The following is a 26,752-nucleotide window of genomic DNA, read 5'->3' as shown; positions in this document are numbered from 1 at the left end:
GTTATCTTTTTCCCCACTGTTTCCTTTCTTGGCAATTATTGCTAGCCATTTTATTCTCAGAGGATAAACTTAATCACTGGAACACTGGCAGTGGCATGCTTCTGTCGGGGAAGTGATGGGGCAGTAGAGTAGCTGCTTAGCTCTACACTACGCCCTTTTGCAACCCTGAGCCATTTCCTTTATCTTGCATGCCTTAGTTTTTCTCTTTCTTGAAGAGAGAATACTTCACAACCTGCCAGGGATTCTGGTATTATTTTAATAAGTGCTGCTTCTATCACCTTTGATACTCCCACATGAAAAGTACTACAGCATGAAAACTGCCAGACTTCATAAAAAATTGTCGCTTTTTCTTCTGGGAAAGGTACCACTTGTTTGATTCTGTTCTATCTTTATCTTCCTTTAAAATCAATGAGAATAGGGGGAATTGCTTCTTTTTGGTGTTCAGGGCATCCTAGACTTAGAGCTCATGTGAATATGAGGAGGGCATGTTTAGATTACCCCAAATACACTTACAGTTTTTTACAGCTTTTTCTTTCCTTTCCTGTTTCCCTTACATCTTGCTGGAAGACAATATTTTCCCTCATGATTGATCAATATTGTGTGCCTGATTGGCATCAGTCACTTTTAGCACTGACTGGGTTCTGTTACACCATCACCTAGCCCAGAGCTGAACTGTTCAGCTCTCTGTCTTCTAAAAGATGTGGCTAAAGAATTGACACATGGTCTGCACATGTTTGGAAAGAGATGTCATTGATGGTTTAATACAGGGACAAAATCTGTAAACCAAACCCCGTGTTAACGGAAGGCTGTTTTTGTGTAGTTGCAGGGACTGAAGCAATGTATATGCCAGATTTGGTAGCTTTTGAGCTGGAAAGTTTTGTAAGGTTGAATCTTCTCTCAGAAGTGACTACAGGCTGCATCAGTGGAAACCTGTCAGCACTCTCTATGTGCAACTCAACAGAAGGGTAGTTTAGACTGTTGGAACCTGGATTGAGCTTCACCTCTCCTCTCTTCAGATTTATAAAGCTGTCAGATATATTCCTTGAAAAACAGAACTTTCTTTCTTTCAAAATGGCAAGGTTGCCTTGCTGTTGAAGAAACAGAACTTGAAGAGGAATTACCTTACCAGAGCCATTCAATTTCAGTTGTTCACTCTAAGTCACATCTAACTCTTTAAGGAGACTGTTCATAGCCAAAATGTCACACATGAGATCTGAATCTTCATTATCTGACCCTGCCAAAATCCCCTTACCAGTGAGAAACAATCATCAGCACCATCTCTGAAGACCTGAGCATGCTCGGTGCTGGCTAGCTACCTGTCAGCATCCCACCCAGTGTCTAACCCATGACCGATGTGTGCAAACAAAGACTGTTTTGAGTGGTGAGTTATTTAATTGTGCTTTTCTTGTAAGTCATTTAATACTATTAGTAAGAGCTGTCTCTTTCTTCTCTGATCTATTCCATTTGATTACTTATTATCATTTGTGTGGTTATTAAGGTGTTCCCTATATTGTTTGTTTATTTATTTATTTTATTTATTTTTTGTTTCAAAACTCTTCTGTGTGTTTCAGTTGTAAAGCTTTCCCATACCCCATCAACCATGGTAAATCAAAAGATGGTATTCAACCCTTCAAAGGCCTGAAGCCTGCGGCCCGCACAGCAAACAGCCCTGAGAACAGAGCGTACAGAGCAGCCTGCAGGGGCTGGCATATCCCCCCCGCCCCTCAGCACTCACAAACAAAACAAACAGGGGACACGGTGCACCACGGGCATGGGCGGGTGCTGGCTGTAGAAGGTGGGAGGGAGAGGAAGTGCAGTGATGAATAATTCTCTAAGAAAGAGGGGTGAGGGAGTTGTTTCAGACCTTTCCCCTGGAGGTGCCCGAGGCACTGCAGCTGCATGTTGACAGCAGGTCTCAGAGTAGTTTCAGTGTTTGTTGTGTGAAGGTTAGAAGCTCAAATGTGATACAGATCTCACTTCTGCTGAGAAGGACTCTGAAGAAATAGGTCTAGAGTGGAAGGAGAGAGAGAGAGAAACTAAACAAAACATGGCGTGGAACATCATTGGGAATAATTCCTGATGCTGAGATGATGTGCAGAAAGAGAAAGAAATGTCTGGTCTAATAGGGAAATCCACCTTCAATTGTTTTTTTTCCTCCCACTGATGAGTGGCAGAAGTAGTGTCACTGACTTTTATTAATGAATATTTCAGTTCTGTTTCTCCCTGGCCTGGCTCATCTTCAGCGCACTGGTGGCTAAAGTAAATAGTGCCTGCCTCCTGTTAATCAGAGTCAGTTCTTCTGTAAGGAACTGCAATCAATCATCCCTCTCTTGTCTTTTCCTGAGACATCTCCTCAGGAGTGTCAAAACATCTTTGCCCTCCAAAACACAAAGTTTCTCTTGTAATTTGTATATACAAACAGCACAGTCACAGTTTCTAGCTTTCTTTTAAAAATGTATGTGGACATTTATACCACACTTCCTTTTGTGTGAATTGTACACTCAGACCTGCTAGTGTATGCCTGTTCACACTGTTTCTCACCAATAAATTTATTTTCCATAATCAGTACATATAAAAGCCTTTGTGTTGGTTTTTTTTTTTTGGTTTGTTTACCATAGTCATGCAAAAATATTTGTCAGCTGCCAGTTACAGGTGGTTGACTGCATGCAAGTAGGAAAGAGGCAAGGAGATACACTACAATATAGGGCAAGAATCTGCACAGGACCTCATCCAGTTTCTCCGCAGAAAATAAACTATCATGACCCTGTTATCTTTCTTTTCCTTGTCTTAACTTAAAGTGCTCTTCCATAACTGCATTATGGGTGCTCATCAAAAGGAACAAATACTTTGTCCTTGCAGAGCAAAGGTGACTTTCCTGATTCAAGAGAAAAACATCCTGGTGTCTTAGCAATGCCAAAGAAATACCACTATTTTCAGGCACAATGATACAAATGGTAAGATACACAGGCTTAATTCATAGAGACTTCTGTCTGCTGCTAAATCTATCTCTTCAAACAAGAAATCCCCAGTGTTAGCTAATGGCAGCAATTTAACCTTTTCCAAGGAGAGGGTCTTTGGCCCATTTTCTAGCTGATATGCTCTGGAAAACTTTCCATCTGAACACTAGGGCAGCAGTTTTTGATTCACATTAGGAATAATAATGAAAGAAAGTAACTGTAGAAGGTCTTCCCAGCTCATCCTGCTCCCCATACAGTTACAGACTCTATTTTCACTTTACTTCTGTCCTCCAGATTACTCATCCAGTTGCTGAACTGGAAGATGACTGGATTTACAGATGGTTAGACATGCTCATCTTCAAAACCTAAAGCAAGGAGAAATGTCTTTTGAGTCAGGAATGCAGCCATACCTAAATAAAGCAAATCTGATCAGTAGAAGTGCTGAGAGCCTTAGATGACAATTACGAGAAGTCTTATTGCCCTGGTCCAGTGCAGGAGGAATCCCAAGCAGTTTTTTTTAGTTATTCCTGAATCCCCCAGTTGATGCTGTTTTGAGACCAAAGACCAGACTAAACCTGTACCTTACTGCCAGCAACAGCATCCCTTGCTCTGGATTTGTAGCGTTGTACTAGTCTGGAGGAAAGTTTTCTTCCTTATAAAACTGACATAAGAGGGAGAAAACAACTTGATGTATTAATGATCGGAAATCTTTTTGGTTGCTTTGGGCAAGGCTCAGAATTAAGGAAATAAAAAAACCACACAAAAAACAAACCAAACCACAAAACAACAGCAAAGAAAAAACAAACAAACAAACAAACCAAACCAAACAAAATATCCCCCCAAAACCAACATAAACCAATCAGCCAAATAAAACCAAAACAACAAAAACAAAAAACCAAAAACACCTGTGCTTGTTCTGTGAAGGTAACGTGGAAAGTACGGTGGTGCTGGTGTAACAGTGCAGGCAGATGCACTCAGCTGCCAAGCAGGATCTCCACTGACCCAGCTGGACCAAGACTTGTTCAGGAGCTGGATTTTCTGGAGTGCACTTGGGCATTTCTGCCTGGCACTCAGTTGCACAGCATTGCAGAGCCTTCGTGCTTACAGAGTCTGGAGATCTGACAGTGCCATGGTAGCTATCAGGACAACCCCCTCAGTGACCTGGTCCCTCATCCTTGGAAACAGAAATGTAGAAGTCAGGATAAGGGCTAGACTTTTAGTTTGAAGCAGTCAATGACTCAGCTTGAGGGTAAGCTCTGGGACATGTGGTTATGTCGGTATCACTGAAAAAAAATAAATTAAAAATGCAGAACTTCTCTGCAGACATCAATAACACAACAATGTTTTTCATTTCCAATTTTGATGAATGTTGCCAAGGACCAGCCATGTTTCCCTTTCCAGCACACTTGCTGTTTAGTCCATACGAAATTCCCCTGTTGTTCCAGCCGTAACAACTCTCTCGATCTCATTTGCAGTGAGACTTGGGAATCTCTCTCACTCTTGCTGTCACTCTCCATCAGATCACAGAGAGAAGTTTCCCAGCATGTACTTCAGAACTCCCCTTATCCCACCCAACTCCTATAAGGGATATACCCACCACTGTATGGTGATTGTACCAGTTGCTCCAGGGCTGTTTGCTCCCACTTTTCTGTTGCGGTTGACGACACATGACAAACCTAATCGCACAAAACCAAACCCAGATTTTCTCAAGAGAAGTTCTGCTTGAAAACAGACTCTCTCTGGCTTTGCTGCTCCTGATTGGCATGTCCCTGATCATTACAGTTCTTTATTTATAGACTCTTATTCTTTCTCCGCTTTCATTTTATTAAAAACTGCATTTAGTTTCAGCTGCTGAAATAATTTTCCTATATCTGTCCAAATAAACACAAAATTGGTCCAGTTAAGCAACTAACTACATCATATTTCTCGGCCATTCTGTATAATCTCTCTTGCTGGGCCATATCTCTGTAATAAATACGACCTTCCTTGCTGGTCAAAGCTTTAGGTGTTCTGGCAGGATGTCCAATAACATGGTTCTATTATTCCTGGCCTTGATTTTCTAAGAGGAGGTTAGCATGGCCCAAGATAGATAACAGCACTCATGTGATAGCTCTTGCCCATGCCAGACACTGCAGTCTGGATGTTCACAAGGTTGTAAGTAGGCATCTATACACGTGAGATCCTCTTATGAGTCGTATCCTGTGATATGCTGAGCATTACTGTGTTAAATGAGAGAAGCAACGCTCAGAAGCCCTCTAGCTTAGGCTCCCCTACCTCAACTTGTTTTCATTGTGCAAACTCCCGGTTACCATTTATTAGATTCCATGAGCTTAGCTCTATTTTTCTTTCCATGTACCCCTCTTCATCTATCCCTTGCCTGTAACCTCTGAATGAAGCAGGGCCAGCAAAGGTTCCCAGATCTGCCACTTCACTGCCCATTTCATCTTCTCCCTGAACGTTACGAGCATACCATTCAGTCTTAGCGTTCAGACAGCAAGGTGAGATTGGGCTCTGAAGAACTGGCAGGGCTGGAGACCTTTGAAAGAAATCCCCATTCCCCCAGCCAAATAACAAATGTATTCCTAACCTCCAGAACTAGCTGAAATCTGGGCTGGGCGTTCGTGCGGTTAGCCGTTTGCAAGTGGCCATTTTATAACAGGACACAACTGGGCAGTATATTAACCCTTTCCTCACCTGAATGGACAGTATCAAATATGTCTGTGCACATATTAAAAAATATTCTGGGCTGGTATTGGGGGAATGAGAGGAGGGTCTGTCTTTGGGAGAGCTGGAAAGGGTTAAATATTGCATCAACAAATCTCGTAGATTGATTTTACAGGTATTCTGTGATGGACAGATGCTGTATTTATGCAATAACAATACAAATCAGTTCACAAGAAACCGAGTGTAAAGCTTGACTTTGAGCTTCAAGCTTCTTAGAGAAATTTCTAAAGTTCTTTAAAAAACAAAATGACACTGGAGTATGACTTACATTTTGAGGGAGATTGTGCTTTGTCAATTTTTAAATTGTAATTCACATCACTTCATGTTCTGGAGTAGAAGATACTCTTAGATGCATAGGTTTCTATAAAAATAAAATAGCTTTCTGTGTCAACATGTGGATATATATGTATATTGGTATATCTCTCTATACATATGTGTATATATATATGTGTGCGTGTATATATATATTTATGTAGCCGATATTTCTGTAGAATATACTGTACATATAGACCCACTCCTGAACTTGTACAGACTGTATATAAGTATAAAATGGCCACATCTCTTTGCGTGTGTCTGTCCCCGGAAGGGTGGACTGATTGTTTTTGGATGTCTGCAGCTGTTACCTTGAAGGATGCAATTTCATCTTTCATTTATTTTTCCCCATCTAGACTGTATCAGGATAAACTGTAACGCCAGTAAGTTTTCCCTCAAGTTTCATTTTGTTCTCTTTCTATATATATTAAAATAACTTTATTTTCTTTGCTGTTTTATAAGCTGTTTTTATTTTTTCTCTCTTTTTATTTTTTTCCTTTTTTTATTTAATAAAAGAAAATCTTCTGAAATTGAATGGTTGGGTGGGCTGTGAAGCTGCAGGGGTGGGGGAGGGAATAACTTACGGTGACTGTATGTGAAATTTTGTGTTACGTTTCTCCAAGGAGGAGATGATCTGTTATTTCATAGCTTTGCAGAAGAGCACCTGAAGAACCTGATGAGCTGATATTATATTTCACTGGTAACCTGTTGTCTTTATGAAAACTTTTAAAGAACCACATAAGAATAACAACAGGTACTGTATGCACTTCTCCACTACAAAAAATAAAAAAAAAGCCTACGTATTTAAAAAAAGTGAAACAGAATGACCCACCTCAAACTCTCACTTTACTTCAGAATGGTGACAACCTGCTACTTATTAAAAATCATTTTTATTTTGGTGTAGAAGAAGGAAAAATTAGAGTTTAGATTTTGAGTATATTATCAGAGTTCTGTGATGAACTTTCGTATAGCGTTTGCCACTCTGAGGTTTCTGTAAAAAATTCCAGCTGAGCCATCGGGTCATTGAAGATCCCTTTCAATCTGTAAAAGCAGGGAAGAAGACTTAGAAAATCTCTGTGAAAAATAATAGTGAAAGATCATATCCTATTTGTCACTGCTTGGATTGAGCAAACAAAATCTTTTATGCTCTGCTTCAAAGAGTTGGTTGAAGTTGGTTTAGGCCTCAAAATAAAAAGCACTTCCCCAAGAACGGAGCTGTTTAGATCTCAAGTGTACTTTGAGGCTTATCTTGCTCTCAACCAGATTCCTTGCTGAACTGGCAGATCCTCTGTGTTAGGCTTTATGTGCAAAGATTTGTGGAAGGCTAAACATCACTTTGGGAATGCTATAAGGCATTAAAAGGAAAGGATGGTCCATGTGTTTTCCAGAGGCTGCAGTCTTTTTGCTCACCAGTAAACCTCATCCAAGCTAGCAGGAAGGGGAAAAGAAGCGTGTTGCATCCCCAAAAGCAAAGAGAGTTTCCAAGTAGCAGAGCCAACTGTAGCATCACTTAGAGAATCTTATTGTAAAGTAGTTTCTTAGCAGCTTTGACATAGTTTTGGACTAAGAGCAGGTTTGTAGTTGTCACGGAGGCAACCCACAGGTCAATTTAAGGGACAACAAGGTCCAAAACCAACTTTTATTGAACCGGTGAAAAACAGGGTTTTAGCACTCCAAAAGTGACTTAAATACAGGTTCGGATATCAGTTGAGGAAAATTATTGAGACAGCAACTAATACAACAGGCGGTCCACAATGTGCGTGCACGTGGCTTTACCCAAAACAATGCTGGAGCCGTCCCCGAGTCCCGGAGGAGTACACCCTTGCCTAAACACGGTGCGGGATTATTTTTAAAGAGATACACGCACTCGTAGTGAGTACGGAAAGTGTGCACTCGCGATTCCGCGAGAGTAAATTTATAATACGCTCACAGTCCTGCGAGAGCTATTTTACACATGCAAATGTGCACGGAATCCTACACGTGCTTATGTGGAAGCACGGGAGGAAAATACACTCACGATTGTGCGAGGGGCTCTCGGCGGCCACTCGCGATTGTGCGAGGAAATAATTTAAAGTACGCGTGCTCGTATTGAGCACGGAAAGTTACGCGTGCAAGTGTGCACAGGAGGAAAATACACTCGCGATTGTGCGAGGGGCTCTCAGTGGCCACTCGCGATTGTGCGAGGAAATAAAGTACTTGTGCAAATGTACACGGAAAGAAAATACACCCGCGATTCTGCGAGGATTAATTTTACACGTGCTCATATGGAGCACGGAAAGTTATACGTGCATATGTGCACGAAAAGTATAAATATACTCTCAATCCTGTGAGAAGTTTTACTTACACACGTGGCGGCAAGGCAAGCGGAGTCCCCATCCCGGGGAGGGGGGCTCTCGCGGCAGCATCTTGCTCGTGCTCCGAGAGACCCGCGGCAAATGGGCGGAGTCTCAACGAGAGTCCTGTTTTTATACTGGCTGATCAGATCTGACTGTAGGCACTCTGGAAGCTTCTCTGCACCCCCCACACTGGCTGTGGGTTCCCCTGACGCCTCCAAACATCCCCCACACTGGGCATGGCTCAGTGTGCCTTGGCACTCCCTTCTTCTAATGTCCCAGGAGCCAGGGTGCTCTGGGCCAAACAAAAGAAGCTGTTAGCCTCAAGTAGCAGAGAAAGAGGGAGATGTGCCATACTGCAGGAGGGAGGGGGGTTGCATTCTGCCACAGTAGTCTTAGTGAACAGATATCAGTTGTTTGTTTTTTTCCTGATGTACAGTCTTTGCAAAATCTTCAAGATTCTCTGTGGTTGCAGATAGAAGAATAAATACACACATAAACAGACAATAGATCAGCTTTCCCTCCTGATCACTGCCAGCTAGCTGAGATTCTACTTTGTAGGGAAGTGGAAGCAATTAGTTTCTTGGCATTGGGACGTGGTCCCTGGGAGTGTGTAGCCAGAGACTAGGCAAAGCATTACCTGGTGTGTGATTATTCCAGGAGCTTGACCATGAGTTCACAACACAGAAATGCAGACTTCTTCAACCCTGTTACAGGACTATCTGGGATTAGTCCTATGTGACTCAAAGCCTGACAACTCTTGTTGGATACATTTTGCTCTTAAAATTTTAACATTGTAGTTCAAGATAGAGTGGGTAATAGGAAGAAGTGCCTTGAATCTCTGCTGAGATTGTCAGTTTTTACCCAGCAGGACTAAGGACATTTGCATAAAAATAGGATCTTCCCAAGAGTTCATATGCTCTTGGGGCTTAGTCACCTGTAACTCTATCTGAATGCTGACACTAGTTCTTGTTGATGCATGTCAACTGAGCATACATGTCAGCTCCTCTGGTAATGGAAAACCACCTGATGTTATTGTCATCATCTTCAACTTTTGATGGCAGCTGGCTGTTGAAGGCTTAGCCATGGAAGACTATCTTCAGGTGGGAAATCAGCTTTAGTAGCAAGGAGCAGTGATCTGGTGTTCATGCAAATCAAAATCTAGCTGTAATTGAGGGAAACATTCAAAAAAGAAAAAAAGAGGGAAAAGAGAATCTCATAGAGCAGTTGGAAGATGGTCTCAATACAGTGCTTCTGTTAATTTCCCCATAAGCATCAAAACATCTTGAATCATTTTGCTTCCATGCATATTTAATATTTGAGTCTGTTGCATTCTTAAGTACTGTGTTCCTCTGAGGGTTTGTGTTTATTTATTTAAAAACACTTCAGATTTTCCTAATTTAATTTTTATGATACTTTTCTGAAAATTAACCACTCCACTTGTAGTCCCTCCAACACCTTATTTTGTTGCTGCTTGTTGCAATGACTTGGGTCATCTGCCCTGCTTTCTGGAAGGGATCCTGGGAACTGATTGATGAAAAACTGTATGTTCTTGCATGAATAAAATACGGTTAGGCAAGAGCAAACCGAATATCACTAGAACCATTCCTGCAGGCACACTGGCATTTACTTGTTCAGAGGGAGACAGGTCTGCCAGGGTCTGTTGAAATGAGCAGAAGTGTTTTAAAGTAACTTGAAAAATGAGATTCCAAATCAGTTGAAGAGTGTCAGGTCAAACAGTCACCATTGCTAACTGAATGTAAGGAACCTGGCACATGGTTTTAAAGGTTTTAAAGAGCTGTACTTTTGAGGTCTTATGGAACATGTAGGCTAAAGAGCCTGTCACAGCAAGCACTGAAGCTAATGCTGATTGAGAGAAGTCTAATATATTGTCCCAGGTAAGCATTTCCAATATACTTGCTCTTGTTTGTTTGTTTGGTTTTGGTTTTTTTAATGTTGAGTTTTTTACTTGCATATCTTTAGGATGTCATATATCTGATGCAAAATACTGTTTTCCTTCACTTGATTTCTTCTTATCCTCTGTTTCTTAGCGCTGTAAGATCTCACAGTTCTGGAATTGAAGACTAACATAGTTTCCTAGAACAGGAACATTTTCTTTAGATTTTTCTGTAATTTTTTTAATACTCAACCCCTCTTTTCCCTCTTGAAAATACCTAAACAGATCTTATCTGTCTCTGTACACTGACAGAGTTTGAATTTAGAAGGACCTGGTAGTGCTGTTGCTTGCACAGATGTAACTGGGTAGAAACTCTCTTTTCCTCTGAGTGTAAAATCAGCACAACCAAAGGCAGGATCACGATTCCGAAATACACTCTGTGAAGGTGCATTGAATGATTCATCAAAATAATACAGGTGTAACATATAGCACAATTTTCTTAGCTGGATTTATGGGGAGAATAACTATATTCTAAATATCCTTACATTCTTGCATACATATACTTTGGGTTTTAAATAGGATTTCCTAAAGAAGAGTAGCTCTTTGGTCCATTTCCTGTAAACTGTTTCTTGAAATAGATTGCTTCAAAGAAAGTTAAAGTTATGATAGTTTTATAGTTTGGGTCATAATATCTGGTGCTCTTATTTTTCATCCTTTTTTCAAAGGAATCTAGTCCTTAATTTCTTTATTCCCTTTTCAGTGACCGCACTTCATATCAGTCCAGATGGGATTCGGTTTTGGCTTTCTAACGAATATTAAGTGTCAAGGACAGGGCTGTGAGTGCTACAGACCTACTAGCTTTTGGAGGTGTCTTCACTTTGTTTTCTTTCTAAGTTACTGCTTGTATTATTTTTCTTGGTCCAGGTCTCTCTCCTTTTTCCAGACCTTTTATGTAGAGTGTCAGTAGTCACAGTCACATAGTTCGACACTATGTTTATGGGAGCTTCGATCTTCCCAAAGTAGTTGCCTTTGGGACAGTGAATACTTTGTCTTATTGCTTGTTGTTTCATAATAAGACCTTTTCTTCTCACTAGAGCATGTCAGACCAGCCATTGCCTATTTTCATGTGACTTGTGAAGCCTCAGTAAATCCTGAGCCTCTTCTCTCACCTGTTACTAAAAGCACAAATGGAAGAGGGTGGAAAATCACAGTCCAGTCACTACTAGTTGATCCGGTGCCTTTATGAGGTGATACACTTAGCATGTTGTTTCAGATCCGAATTATTTTGGACTGGTCTTTGACAATGGAAGACAGCTTGAGTATGAGATAGATTCTCCCTTTTCAGTTCCTATGCTTACTGTATTTAGTGCCTTAATTCAATGCAAACATTAATGTTTTGGTTTAGTAAGTGCTGCTGCAACAATGTAAAATACAAACCTATAATGTGTAACTCTCTGGGAGAGGTGTAAAGTTTTCTTTTCTTCCATATCATCATAAGTAAATAGGAAGCTGTGCTAACTGTAATAAAAATGTTATAAAACCAAGTGCACTTATCTGGTGCCTAGTGATGTTGCTGTCATTTTAATAAAAGCTTAATAGCACTCTAACATGAAAATGTTATTTGGAAAATGAAGAGGTGTGATTAAACATACACATCATATTTGTGACTCCAGTGTCTCCTAACACCAGTTAAACATAATCAGGAGGAAATTAATGCTTATGCAACCTGAAAAGTGTCGAGTCACTAGTACGTCATATTGTAGTGCTGAAAGCAGCGGCGGTGTCTGTAGCATCTGTATAGCCTAGCTGAGAAAGGTCTTACCTTTGAGCAGTCTCAGACTTGGGGTGCTGCTCTGGCCTCGTGCTGTTGCTGCACTGCAGTGCACAAGAAAGGAAGTGAGCAAATCTGTCTTTGGAAGACTTTTCCTTCAGGCAGGTAATGAAACAACAGTCCTCTCAGGTATTTTGTCAGATAGTAAACTATGAATTCTGTTAAAAGGAAAACATACCGTGCTGGATCCAACAGCCTGAGAGAGGTGAGGCTGATGCCACTCCCTCTTCTCAGATTTAACCAGTAATGAGGTTGAAGATATATTCCTGGCAGGTACACACACAAGGTACACATATTCACTACATATATAAGTGAATACATGGCTGTCCACACAGATCACAGACAGGCTCTCAGAGCACCCACACATAGGCAGCAGCAGTGGCTTCCTTCTGTTCTTCTGTCTGTCTGGACAGGATGGAGTTGTGCTAGTGAGAATATATAAGTACACACATATATGGGATGGATTGCTCCAGCAGCTGGGCTTAGATGCTCAGTCTCCCCAGTAGCTAGCCTCTGGATCTCAGTCTCCCCAGCTGCTGACATAAAAGCCCCTGAGGCTGCAGCCCCACTCCAGTTGCTGGTACAGGTCATCACATACATGTCGTTGGCCAGGACTTCTCAGGTCCCAATAGCTGATCCCCCTGTGCTCTTATCCTAGAGATACAAAGGTGTTCTCCCACCCAGAACTGGCCCTTACAGACCCATTCACACAGTGCCCCCAGGCCTCTTTACCTCTCCACTGGCTAGGCCAGCTTGATCTTTGCTAGTGATGATGTACATGGACACTCATGCTCACTCCAGTTTCTGGCAGCACGGACACACAGGCCCTCTGACCCATGGTCTGATTACACTTGCTGCACTCACACCCCAATCACACACAAATAAGAGAGAGCATTCACTCAAGCAAGAGTTTAAAGAGAGCTTAATAAGAAGATAGGACAGACTGCGCTAATCAGATGCTGGGCACAGCAAGACAAGCATACTGTCCAGCCATTAGTTTACCATTTTATCCCCTTTCCCCTCTATTTTCCTGCTCTTGTTCCTCCCAAAATCACTCTTCCTGCCTTTGGTTTCTCCCCTAAACATCCCATAATAAGTCTGTGTGATCTCAAGCTGCTTTCACTCTGCATTCCATATGTCCCATCATAGGTAGCAAACCCCTTAATTTAAAAAGTGATCTCAAGAGCTGCTCCAGATGATTATGGTGATGAGTTTCACACTTGGACATTGGGGCTGATCGCTCTGGTTGGACAACCATGTTGTGGCCCAAACAAGGTGTTTGTACCCTGGGAGTCCTTGATTTGTGTTCCCACCTGCCACTGTGCCCCTGTGCTCCTCTGAACTTATGGAGATAGGCTGATGGCTCCTGTGATAGGCCTGGTTGTAACCCAGCAGGGTATTATTTAGGTTTGCCTTCCTGCTGTTCTGTCTCTGAGCTCCTTTGTAGGTGTGCAGGTGAGCTTTATCACATAACCAAACAAATGCCTCTTCTATATGACAGCTACCACCAGCTAAAGTATTTTGTCTTAGATTTCCTTGATTTAAGTCCACTCCAATTTCCCAGGGAGAAAAAAATCTATTGACTTCAGGCTGCTTGGTATGAAGTGGACTAGTGAGTTTGTTTTGAAAAGGTAACGACAGTGTCCATACAGTTACAAGTTGCAGTAGAGAGGATAAGACCCTTTGGGGCTGGGTTCCACATGGATGTGTTCACCTAGGCGAGAAGCAAAAGGTGAAGTGCATACAAGAAGCTGCTCTGCTTTGCTACTGTTTAGACAATATGTCTTCTGTAGATTAGATTCTGTAATTAGTTGCCAGAACGTCCACTTTGTTCTTTTATTTAAAGAAAACTGACAGAAAACTGGAAACTCATGCTTTAAGACCTAGGAGGAAGTGAGTATTTTATATGTGATTAATTTTGCCTGAGAACAACCCAGAGAGTGCATGTCTAATGAGACTTTCAATAGTTAAAATGGAAAAGAAAAGCAAACGCTAATCAGCACAAGCACGGCTTGCTGTGTTGGGTGCTGCCTTATCAGTAAATTTAAAGCCAAACCATTACTGGATCAGGAGTGACCAGTAAAGAGGCTCTAGCGATTTGCATTATTGGGTGCAGAATACTGGGTGTAATGAGCAAAAGCTTTTCATAGTGTCTTTAATCCTCCTCATCCAGACAGTGCCATGAAGATTAAGGATTTGCTGTGGCATAATTAATTAATTTCTGCAATCCTACACTGCAGTTTGAGATATCAAAATGTCCCTGCATCCCAGAGTATTTCAGGGGCTGTAAATCTGGGCTATGAATGCAAGCTTGTGTTTACCAGATTCCTGCTAGCCCCAGCTCTTAGTTAGCAGCAGTTAGCCTTCATCTTCCAGCTAATACTGTCACATCCTTTGAAAATCTGTGGTCTTGATACTTCGGTTCTAGTGCTCAAGGAGACACTTCAGCACGTCTTCTAAGGTCATCAGTTTCAAGAGATGGCGCTGTTGAGAGCAGAGGTTGATGGAACACTTTCTGTGTTATTTTTAACTAAATAGCTGCAGTGGGATCTAACAGGAAAGAAAACTAACCTTTGAAACTCAGCAATCATCTGTCAGGAATCAATGACCTGCTTTTGGAAAACAGCTATGCCAATTCACTCACTATCGTTCTCACCACAGCAGCTTTTCTTGACTCCTTGCCCCTTCTTGAAAGGTTGTCTTTGTGCTATATGTTTTTATATATACCATTTTCAATTCCTATAGCCTTTGACCCCTTCCGTGGGAGTATAACTGAAAATGAGAATTATTGGGAAGAGGACAGAGTCAAAACAACCGTATCAATCGTACTGTCAGTCAATAAGGCTGTTAATAATAAGGGGAACCTGTTACTTAATGCTAGAAATTCTGAATGGTTGGATTCTTGATGCTATAACAAAGACTATGGAATATGAGTTAAAAGGTTGGAGTGTTTGTTGTTGTTGCTGTTGTTGATGATGTTGTTGTTGTTTTGGCCAGAGGAAAATGATGCTGTGGGTGAACCTTGGAGTAATGTAGGAAGAAGCTTGTGGGCAGGATAACTTTTGAAGTCATGGGATGCTGGCTTTTGTTTTAATGATACATTGAACTAACTAGTTGCTGGTCAGCAATGTTTTTCTCCTATCCACCAGCAGTTATAATACAAGCTTCCTTTCTCACATCTGTTTGGGCAAGCAGGATGACTTGCTTCCTTTCATATTGCAATGTTTGCAGGATCTCAGCCAGGATGCCTGGGGAAAAAAAGGCTTTGATAGGTGAACTTCTCCACTTCTCTGTTTGCTGTTTTGGCTACTTTCTTTGTATAAATTGATTTGTGTTCCTTTCAGATCAGCTGTCATCACCTGTGCTTTCCTCAGTGTTTTGATGTAACCCCATAGGCAACTATGCACCACACAGCTGCTTGCTCACTCTTCTGCAGCCTACGTGTTTTGAACGCTGTTTTACTCACAAAACCAAAACATAGCACTATAAGGGCTGCTATGATGGGAATTAGCTCCCTCCCAGCCATATCCAGTACACTCAGGAAGCAACTATAGCCTTCAAAGTTTGTGGATATCATGCTATAGGGCTTAAAACAGCAAAGCTTTTGCTGCCTTACACTGAAATAGAGGGCCAAAGGTAGACTGAATCAATGTCATCTCTGGTGTCCAGGCATCGGGCATTTGGTAGTTTCTTTTTCCATTTCATTAATTTATCTTCTCCTACACAAAGCACTGAGTTTGCGGAAACTTGCTGTGTGAGTGTTATTATCAGGAAGCCATGTAGGCAGTACTAAATATGTGGTTTCCAGTATTAAGACATGTCAGGCTGTTGGCTCTCTTAAAATCAAACAATGGCTGCATTGGGACTTAAATACTGCATACTGTTTCCATGAATGAATAGTGAGAGGGTTGGTAATGACAGAAGTTGCCTCTCCACAGGTGGGAACTCTTTTCCATGCTTAACGGTCCTCACAGCACCCACCTATTTCAGCAGTGACTGTTACTGTCCTTCTACCACCATGACCTCTCACATTTCTTGTGTTTTGCACTGTGAGGCTGGTTTGTCTGGCCAAAGGCACTGCTGCTAGAATTCTCTCAGGGAGCAAAGAATTATAATTGCACACAGGTGCTTGAGGAGTAAGATAGAAGTTTATATTTAAAACATCCTTTGGTGCTTCTGACCTTGAACACTGGCCTCTCTGAAATGAGCCAGGGAAAGGTGAGCTGCAGATTTGCAGTCCGCCTCAAAATGAAACACCTTAGAGATCTTTACTGTTTTTTCAGGGACCAAATGAGTCAGAGAGAACAAGAACCCTTCTCCCAGAGAGAGTCTCACTTGGTCAAGCTGGTGCATGTGTCTGATGTGTCTGATGCATGTGTCAAGCTTGTGTTGCTGCTGCTTCTCCAGAAACCTGCCCTTAGCAAACCTTTCAGCAGTGATGTCTTATTTTCTAATGGCTTATCTTCTGCTTCTTTCAAGAAAAGTTGATTCTTGAGGTTTCAGGGCCAAGGAAACAGTTGTTGACTTCTTGGTTCTCTTGTGCAAAGGGAACACAATACACGGGAAGAGTTGTTACCACAAGGAGCCTGGCCAAGATGCCACAGATACATTTGATCAGTGGTGAAAATTTTTTATATCATCATAAGCCATTTTCTAGCCAGTGGAAAATGCAATATGCTGAATATTTTCATTCTGAATGTAAAAAGTTAGGAAGCCAGAGAGAAGTTCTCAAATCATTTTCCCAGTTCAATATCTTTTTGATTTGTGACACTTCAGTGGCTGCTGTATTAAAGTCATATGTGCATACTTCATTATGGAAAAATAGCTTTTTCCTCTTGGTGGATTTCACAGTATCCAGGCCTGATCATGAACTGGAGGTCAAATCACCAGGTACAGATTTAATAATTCAAGGGTATCATATTATTTTAATTTGCTTATGAATTTGAAATAGAGAATCACCAGCAAGCTTGGAACAAAACAGGGAAGCTATTATGCTAATTAACAGTAGATCCAGGCAAGGGTTTAATTGCATATTAAGAAACTGCTAGCATGCTGACATCGTTTGGATTGGTATCTTTACTGTTCCCCTTTTTTGTAGGGGAACCTTACTTGAAATTATTCAGCCCACTGTTTTGAACTGGTATGGATGGAAAAGAAGAAAGGCAGCTGATGTTGCTTTTGACTCATATCAGCATCTTCCAGGTTGCGAGCAGTTCCTGCCTCCACCGAGCTGTTTGGATCTTTGGAACTGCCTAGTGAAAAAGTTCTTACAGCATTCAAGCATTTAAACAAAGTTGTGGCCTTCTGTCTAGCACAGTGCTTCTCTTGAATTCTTGGATTTTAAGCTCTTACCTTCAAGAGAAGGGACAGTATTTGCCAAATCATTCTGCTGCATGTAAAACCACAAACCTTTCTTAGCTGAGTAGGGAAAAATGTCATACATTTGATATTTTCTTGCTGCAGACCCAGGTCTTTTTGCATGCATATGAGGGGTTCTAGATTCACTCCATTCCAGCTGGCTTGTACAGTCAAAGGTGTGTGCATCTTATAGATTTTATAAAGGCAAATAGTCTAATTTGGATAAAGTGGGTTTACACATTCAGTGCAACAAAAAAGATGTCAGGCGTAAATGCTGCTGGAATTCCATTGTTCAAAAAAGAACAAAGGCAGGAATAACGTAAAATTGTTGTAATTGCAAAGAGGACGCTTGAGTGAGCTATAAAAGTGTGATTTTTTTTTTTTCTTCTGGGTTTGTAAGGTGAGTTTGATCAGTAGGAGAGTGATTTAAGCCAGGAGTTTATGAGAGCTCTTGTAAATCAAGTATCCATTGCTGCTAAAATGCAGTCAGTTCTACTGTGGAAGATGGCAGCAATGTCATGTAACAATTCTGATTCAACTTTAATACAAGAAAAGAAGGGAAGAACCGTATTTGTAGATAACCAGGGAGATTTTTGGATGTCAGTACACAGTTGGCCCAATCATATACTGGTAGTTATCATTATTGTTTAACAGTAATTGCTTACATCCCAATTATATTGTTACCATAGCCTATTCTGCCACATCCTCACTATCTCTCATGAAAATGCTGATCGTAGTCCTAGGATTGTCAAAATATTGATGCCACAAGTGCGGGTAATATTATTGCCTTTTTTTGTTTGATTAATTGTTTGTTTGTTTTTTTTTGCAATGGGCAGAAAATTAGCCCCGTTTAGTTCCATGTTTTGCTATACTAGAAAGAATGAAAATTTTTTGTTTCCAATTTATGTTACAACAGTTTGCTGCTTAGGATAATTTTAGATGGAAACATACATATATATACACATACATATATATACACACACGTATATATATATATATATACACACACGTATATATATATATGTATATATATATATATACGTATATATATATACACACACGTATATATATATACGTATATATATATATATATGTAGGCACATATGTATATGTAAAGGGCTTCCTAAATCATCATTGTCATTGAAAACAGTACTAATAAAATCGACTAGTTCTCCTTGTAATCAAAATTTATACTATTTATCTCACTGGCTACACTTTGATATGTTTTAAGCATATTAAAATGCAACAGAGCAGAGGCAACAGCATGAAAACTATAAGAAAATTGGGGACTTTTTTTTCCCCCATAGCTCTCATGCAGCATGTTTTTCTGAATGAACTGAAAAGGTTATCCATACTTCAAGAGTTTTGCCATAAGTGTAGTAGATTTGAATCTTTCAGCTCGGCAGACTTAGTGGTATTTTTGCAATTTTTCCCTTGCAGGGTGACTCCTGTAGCAGCACAGCCGAGTTTTCCAGGGAATGTTGCACAGAGAGAATCATTTATGAGCGCAGCTGTCTGTGCTTGCTTGGGCTGGGGGTGTCAGGACCCAGTCGAAGCAAACTTTCCTGGCTCTGGTGCTAGTTGATGTGCCTGTTACAGAGGGGCCTGAGCACCACCTCGTGGTTTGACTGCAGATTATCTAGTAGCTTCAATTCCTGTGCTAAGCAGCCTGAATACGTCTCCAAAGCAAATATGATCATTTTGGCTTTGTTGTGTTGGGTTTTTTTCCCCCACCTATGGAAGGGTTGGAGGTATGTTCAGGGTGCTTTGTAGAAAGTGGTAAAGAGGAAGATGGTGTGCATTGGCAGAGCTATGTGAAAAGGGACTTGAATGAAAAGAGGTTTTTGGCTACCATATCAGTTCTGCTCCATAGGAAGCATGAAACTTTTGAAAAATGTGGACTCTACCATAGGTCAGTGCTAATCAGCACAGAAAACAACAAGCTCTGCTTCCTTGAAGTTATTCCTTTTTGTCCAATATTAAACCAGATGATACTATGGGGCTGAAAGTTTCTGGCTTGAGTGCTATGAACAACCCAAGAATGGAGACTGAGGGGACTACTCAGGCTCTGCCAGTCTGTAGCAGACACAACTGTTCTGTGTCTCTGACAGCTGCAACAAATCAGACCATACTCACTTCAGTATTCCTTTCCAGTGCTGAAATCAACATAATGTTCTGTATTTCAAACATTTGTTTCTGCCACCTGCCTCTGGTTTCTCTGGTTCAGGAAACCCAGTGATAAGGCTCAGGCCTGAAGTAGTAAGTGTTATTGTGTAAACATGTCTAAAACATTCTTATTAAAATATATCATACAGAGTACCTATAGAAATGTTCAAAACCTCCCGAGATCAGAAGTTTCACAGAATATAGAACTGATGTCTTTTCTAGCAATTCATATGAATATGTGGATAATCCCTCATGGTAAGAGCAGCCTAGAGTGGATGTGGGGCAGCTGACAGGTAGGGGGGCTAAGAAGGTAGGGAAAATAATATGCTTTGATTTCAGGTAAAATCCTTAAAAGCACATTAGCCCACACTTCTATTGTAATGGGCTGCAGTGGCCATATGTGAATACAGAGGTTGTAAAAACTGAGGGTATCACTTAGAAGACATGATGTTACTTTAAACCCAAATCCTCAGCTAGAACCCATCTCAGAAATTCTGTGGAGGAGTAATTAAACGAATTTGAGATGCAGTCCCCTTGAAGCTAATATTAGAATTGCATCTGGTGTTCATTTTATAACCAAAAAAATGACTTGAAATCTCTTAAAGATCTTACTCTTTGCTTTACCATGAACCCAGTCTGATATTTCTTGAGCTGAATCAAGGTGAACCAGAGAAATCGATGTGTTTCACAACCACACAAAGAGTGACTCTGACAGGGCAGGTGTGAGAAAACAGACAGAGGAACTTGGGCTCTGAGATTTGTTTAGGGAGCCAAAGGGCTGGAGAATGTTTCCAACCAAATTGCAAATTATGAATGTGGCGAGTGAGTTGTGGGAAGGCGTCTCTCTGAGCAGGTGCCAGCTACTCCTCTTGCCTTGGGAAACAGAAATGTAAAAGTTGCTTCCCTGTTTCGGGTAAACTTTGATACACTGGAAGGAAAGATTTCTTCCTTAATTTTGAGAGAGGTCTTTTTCTACTTTGTCCTTCCAGGTATCTCGTTTGTCCAGTTCACTCAATGGAATTAAAATAAAAATCTATTCCTCTTTCTTGCACCTCTTTGTATAGTTTTTGAATGTTCATTATTTCTGTGTTATAAGGGGAAAAAAGCCCAGTTTTCTGTCTTCTTGATTGTTGATACTGTGGTTTTCAGCAGTCAGTTACATTAGGGTGTTATTAAGATTATTTTCTGCTTCAGCTCTAATTTCCAGAGGTACTGAGCCTAGTCAGTCCCTGTCAGCCTTCACAGGATTTTTAGATGCTCAGCATTTCAGAAGATCCAAATCTTAAGGCCTTTGCCCGTACGAGATCCACTACCCAATACTGAGGGGAAATTTTCAGAACTGAAAGTATGACAAGCAAGAGGTATTGTATCTTTTTTTCCTGTTGTGAGGTAAATTAAATAAATGCAAGTTCTTGGGACAGATAGTCTTCAGGTGGGAAGGTGGGCAGGATTATTGCCAGTTCTTGGTGATCACATCTCAGTCATGCAATGTACTGAATGGATCAGGCTTTCCCATGAGATTTAATCACCATGATATAAAAGAAGTATTATCCTGAGAAGACTGAGGTTACTTTGCTTTGAATTAAAAAAAATGTGGTTTAACATGTCACAGTTTTACCTCTAGGGATCTGCATCATATTTAGACTCCATGGCCAAAACTGAACATGTTTTCATATGAGATTTCTGCTTTTATTTTTTTTTTTTTTTCTGATTGGGCCAGATAAGTAACAGAAACATCACTTTCCTGAGAGTTTGGGAGTACAGAGGAACTTAAAAATACTTACAGAAGTATAGATACTTATAGAACTGCAGTTGTCATAAAGTAAAGCAGGGATGTTTTAACCCACTTCCCTTTTTTGGTGGGGATACAGTAACTTCATCTATGACTAGGTAAGGTAGCACATTGCTTTGTTCTGGCATCTCTTTTTTGGTCACAGCACTGATCAGATATTTGATTCTGTTTCATACTCAGATGAGATTTGAGCCTGAAATTAAAAATCCTTTCTCAGTTCTTAAGCATATTTCTATCTCTGGAGTATTCTTCTTATGCTGGTGATTTAATCCTTAGAAGACCACAGTAGTTGTGGTATTATTATCCCTGTGGAGTTACTGAAGGACAGAGTGTGAAGTCATTTTATGCAGAAGCAGTAGCAGTGACACTATGGGCTTTCAGCCCTGCCCTAACACAGCATCATTACTGGGCACTTCTGACAGTGAGGGAAAGCTTTGTTGCAGCTGTTCAGCCCTGGTGCTACTCTACAATTTTTAGCAGAGATGGAAGTATGAGCAAAGAAGTTACACATTTTTGCTCACTAATAGTATATTGAGGGATCCAACTTGTGTAAGAAGGCTCTGTGTGTGAATTTGTTGCTAAAGCACTTTTTGGAAATTTCCGGGTAGCATACTTACTGAAAGGAAAATCTTTAGCTGCTTTTCACACTACAAGTATACTTGAAGTTGGTCTGTTAGGAATAAAACAATATCCATGAACCATGAACACTGTTAATTGTATTAATAGTGAAAAAAACCTCCTCACATTCTGCCTCAGGTGACAATAGTTCCAGGTAGTAGCAGCTCTACTGGAGCTGCAGTGGGTCTGGTGTAAAACCTGTACAAATTCTGCAAGGGCAAAGGAGAAGGAAATCTAGGAGATTTCCCAAGGGCATTGAAATAGCATCTCAATATCAGCTTTTTCTGAAGAAAATGATCTGAAGTACTAACAAACTTGCTAGCATGCAATTTCCATGGCTACAAATACAGAGGTGAAATAAACCCAGATCCTGTTTCCTTAGCATCAAAGGCTGTAGGGAAGTTTCAGTCTGTTCTTACTGTTGCTGAGTGAAGAAAATCTCATAATGGAAAATCAAGTGGTAGTGACGGTCCCAGGTTCAGTGAGGACCAAGCTAGCCAGAAGGCTTTCATTTAAGGATCCAGAACAGCAGAAGTGCCTGTCAGTGTTTCATGGGCCTATCTGTGACCTTTGGGAACCTTCCTTGCTGTTTAGTGTGCAGCCTAACTACCCTTCTCTCAGCATTTCCACTGTCCTGCTCCATCCCCTGCATCAGTAAAACGTTTTCCTCGGGCCTTCACTATCATTGTGGTATAACTGGGAGAGCAGGGGTGCTGAAGAAAGAGCAGCTGAGCTCTGAAACAGATGTGCATTGCACTTTTTGGCTATTCCCTGTCATAGCAGCAATCTTCTTTTACTGGGATCCTTGTGTGGGTACCGACTGCAGGAGCCCGCAGTTTTCAGCTGCACTGGAGACTCACTGTCAGAGTCAGTCAGCCTCATGGAACCCCCAAGAACAGGGGTGCTATACAGAAACCTCTCAAATTTCCTGCAGATGCAGAAAGGGTGGAGTGGATGTTTTTCTCTTCTGCTTGCTTTTAGTTAGAAACATGGTCATGTCAGGTCTTAGGGCTCCTTTTTTTTTTTTTTTACTAGAGTATCTTTACAGTGGGAGCTTTTCTCACTTGTAACTGATGGGACAAGGGTGTTTACTCTTGTGGATAAATGAAGTAGGTATTAGAAATGTGGTTTATAGCACAAGAATAAAAGTCACCAAGGCCTCTCCCTTGCATTCATAAAATGGAAGATGGTTAGGACAGGAAAGTATCACAGCATTTCTTTGCATTTTCTTTAGTAGTTACTCTGAATGAAAATTTTGCTTGTAAAAAAATGTACCCCACATAGTGGAGTGCAGCAGTGGGCTGTAGCCACGTGGTGATCGCAGCGTTGTACATCGCTCTGCTTGCTGTTAGTTTAAGAAGACTGTATTTGAAGAGGCCCTAAGGAGCCAGTGTGGCTCAGAAGGAGCTCTTACTCAATAGAGACAGTTGTTTATAAATCACTTTAGTCACTAGTCCACCATCTCAATTCCATTCCTGTTTGGTTGGCTCATATTTCAAACTTTTTTTTCCCCAAGCATTGAGAATTCTGTCTATAGCTTCTAAGATCTCCACAGTGGCTAGAGGTGGAGTTTAGCATCCCAAATGTCTCTCCTCAGTTTTACCTCTCTTCCACAGCATTCTGGTCTGACGTATGCTCTTGCATGTTCACAGGCAACAGAGACCAGAATATTTGTATTTCAAAAGGATGACGCAGTTTTGGTAGGTGAACCAATTCACATCAAGAACCCCATTACTAGCCGGTGTCTATTCTAACATCAGAGAATTACCAATATATTGACATAGTAGGCAGGTTGTCTAACCTGGCTTTGATAAAAGCTTTTTCTTGGTGCCATCAGAGCAAAAGATATGACTTTTTCTGTTTTGATATTATGTGCCCCTGTTCTGGACACAGAGAATCTTAGTTTCAGTTCCTGCTGCTAAGAATGGTACAAGGAGCTATATATTTTTACAGGACAGCTTGGAGACAGAAGCTGCTCTGAAAACGTTATTAACTAAATGACTACAGAAATTAAAGGCATAGAGGGAATTTATGGGCATTAACATTTAGTTTAATGATTATATTTAGTTAGCATTTAGTCTCTTGAGACTTGTCTCTGTGTAGTCAGTGGAGAGGACAAAGTTCTTCTAAAGAATGGTTTGGAGCTACAGGCAAAGTCACTCTCCTCTGGTGGATGATTCAGATCCACCTGCACCTCCTGACTGATTGTGAGGAGCATTGCTGTTATACTTCTCATGGAGGCTTTGGGTAGACTTCTCAAATCAACATCCTCACAAGAGTCTCCAGATAATAATAATCTCTACATAACTCTGTAGTAGCAAGACTTTGGATGAGTACTTTATTTATCTGTGTTTCAGCTTTCTAGTAAGGTGTAGCTAATAATAGTCACCTGCTTGCCAGAAGGCTTTAGCATCTGAAGTCATGAATGTCTGTAATGACTTTAGTATCATCAGTATAAAGGTATAGTGCAAATATATTCAGTGCACATGAAATAATAATGAACTCCTGATTATTACCCACAGCATTACAATAATAAACTGCTATAGGATGCAATGTTTGCCAAATTATTAAAGGCCAGATTGTCCTCCTGGTAGAATTTGGTGGAATCATGGCAAGAAAATTTTTCCCTTTTATGTGTGGCGATTAATTTTCTGAAAGAAATCAACATCCATGAGATATGTGTAATTTTAGATGTAGGTATTTTGACACAGATACCATCAATTCAATAAAAAATGCCACACAAACAGTAAAACAAAAAAAAAAACCAAACCAAACCAAAACAACAACAACAAAACACACAAAAAAGTGCATTGAAGAAGATAACTGTGTTTCTTACACCACTTCCTATGTGTTCAGAAACAGCGAGAAATAATGGACTTGTTCTTTAAACAAAAATGAAAGAAATGCTCAGTCTGCTACACAATAACTGAATTGTTGGAAATGTGGTTAATATGTACAGTTTTATAAGCCTGGGATTTATGCACTGTATTTCAGATTCAGTCATAACTTCCATAAAAATGACAGAATAATTAGGACAGAATAATGAGCTTATCATTAATGATATTTCTCTTGCACATGATTGGTGTCTCAGTCTTCTGGATGGCTGAAATGTCTGCAGGCTGGGTAACAGGTTACCCTGTTTATTATATTCATAATGTGTGAAACACATTATGTTTCACTTCTTTCATTTGTACACGTCAGAACTAGATAGTTATCTTACATACATTTCAAATTCTGATCCTGCCCTGAATTTTTTAATCTGTCTTTTCAACACTGAGTATTAAAACATAGCATTTTGCTGCTGCTGAACTAATCTTTCACTTAAGCTGTTTGAGTCTGCAAAAGCTGAAGTTTGCTTATGTGGGTTTCTCTATAATAGTTAAGTCATGTTTTGATCATGATTATGCTCAATATACTATGCTGCCTTTATATAATGCTGATTTTACTTTTGATAAAGTAGGCTCTACTGATAGAGCAAAATCAGCTTAAATAGATGCAGGTTTTTTCTCATGTTTGTTGGTGTTGTCACCCAACTTTGGAAAATTACATCAGCGTAACAAAAGGGGAAATTAATTATGCTTGTAAGAGTTTCAGTTACTCTAAGAAGAAATACTAAAGCTAAAATTTGCCTGTGTGCTAAAAAATAATTACTTCTATAAATAAAAGCTAAGTGGCGATGCTGACCCTGGGCCATAGCAGTATGATCTATTTGCCCTGTGAAATGGTCTGCTGAGTTTTACGCCTTTGGTCTCCACATTGGGAAATGTCATTTCAGCTGTGACTGAACGCCTGTTCAGATGCCTTTCTTCTTCTCACTTGGTGACACGTCTGGACTTGGGGCTCTGGCTGTTCTCCTTGGCAAGTGGCATGATGTCAGCAAAACACTGTTGGCATTAAACTTCACAGATTTTGAGAGGTTCTCATCTTGGAATTTGAGATGAAACTGAAGTGGATTCTTCCTGACTTTTTTTTTTAATCATGTAATTATGGCATAGACATCTTCATGTTACATGCAAATGTTCATGTGATTATCAGTTCTAAAGGCATGATCAGAAATTTACTGGTTTTAACTGTATCTCACTCCTGGCATTTCATTCCATATATATACTGAGAGAAAGAGAGAGAGACATATATGTATGTATATATAGGGCCTAGTGCCATCCACGTAATGGGATTGCGATCCTGCTTCTTACTGGAGCAAAAAGGCAATATTCCTTTTGAATTTGAATCAGGAGCACAAATACAAGTATTATCAGGAAAGAATCATATTGTGCCTCCCATATCAAAGAATGAAATGTATTCTTGGATGAGGTTAGAAAAGACATAGCATCTTAGCTAGGTAGGAGAGGCGGGGGAAAGCTCAGAGGAAAAATACCTTGTATCAGAAGAAACTAAATTACATGTGAGGAGACAGAAAGAGATTGAAAAGAGACCAGTTTTAAATAACAAGTGAAGGTGAGAGATCTAAAAATAAAGAAACTGTAGTTTTAACAAGGTCAATTTTAAATGTCTAAAGTAGAGAGCAATCAGTTTTTCACTGTATCTTGAAAAGACTAGGGAATCACAAAGGTTTATGAGAGGGGAGGGTGATCTGGTTATGAGAATAGAACACTAACATTTTTTTTTAAGTGAACAAATCTAATCAAGTCAGAAAAGAAAGAGAATGGACACTTGCACTTCTCATCTACGTGTATAATATGTAACACGTGGCAAATTGGCTTCCAAATTTGCTCGGCTTGGTCTCAACCTGTTTGTTTTGGAGCC

The 26,752-nt window shown here is 40.4% G+C and overlaps 1 protein-coding gene across 25 annotated transcripts in view; it reads left to right on the top strand.

Annotated features, from left to right (window-relative positions):
* The window catches only part of NRXN3 (neurexin 3), a 1,033,016-nt gene that overhangs the window by 358,896 nt on the left and 647,368 nt on the right, over positions 1-26,752 (top strand). For 19 of the 25 annotated variants that reach the window (XM_065063790.1, XM_065063777.1, XM_065063776.1 and 16 more), the window contains one exon: positions 6,350-6,376. The exons of the other annotated variants lie outside the window; for them this stretch is intronic. In XM_065063790.1, coding sequence (XP_064919862.1) covers positions 6,350-6,376 — 27 coding nt within the window. The remainder of the gene's footprint in view (positions 1-6,349; positions 6,377-26,752) is intronic. 25 annotated transcript variants of the gene reach the window in all.

Source organism: Columba livia, chromosome 5, assembly GCF_036013475.1.
Source record: "Columba livia isolate bColLiv1 breed racing homer chromosome 5, bColLiv1.pat.W.v2, whole genome shotgun sequence".
In the NCBI taxonomy this organism is placed as follows: Eukaryota; Metazoa; Chordata; class Aves; order Columbiformes; family Columbidae; genus Columba; species Columba livia.
The sequence above is the reverse complement of the archived record's forward strand: the minus strand, read 5'-3'. Positions and strand labels throughout refer to the sequence as shown.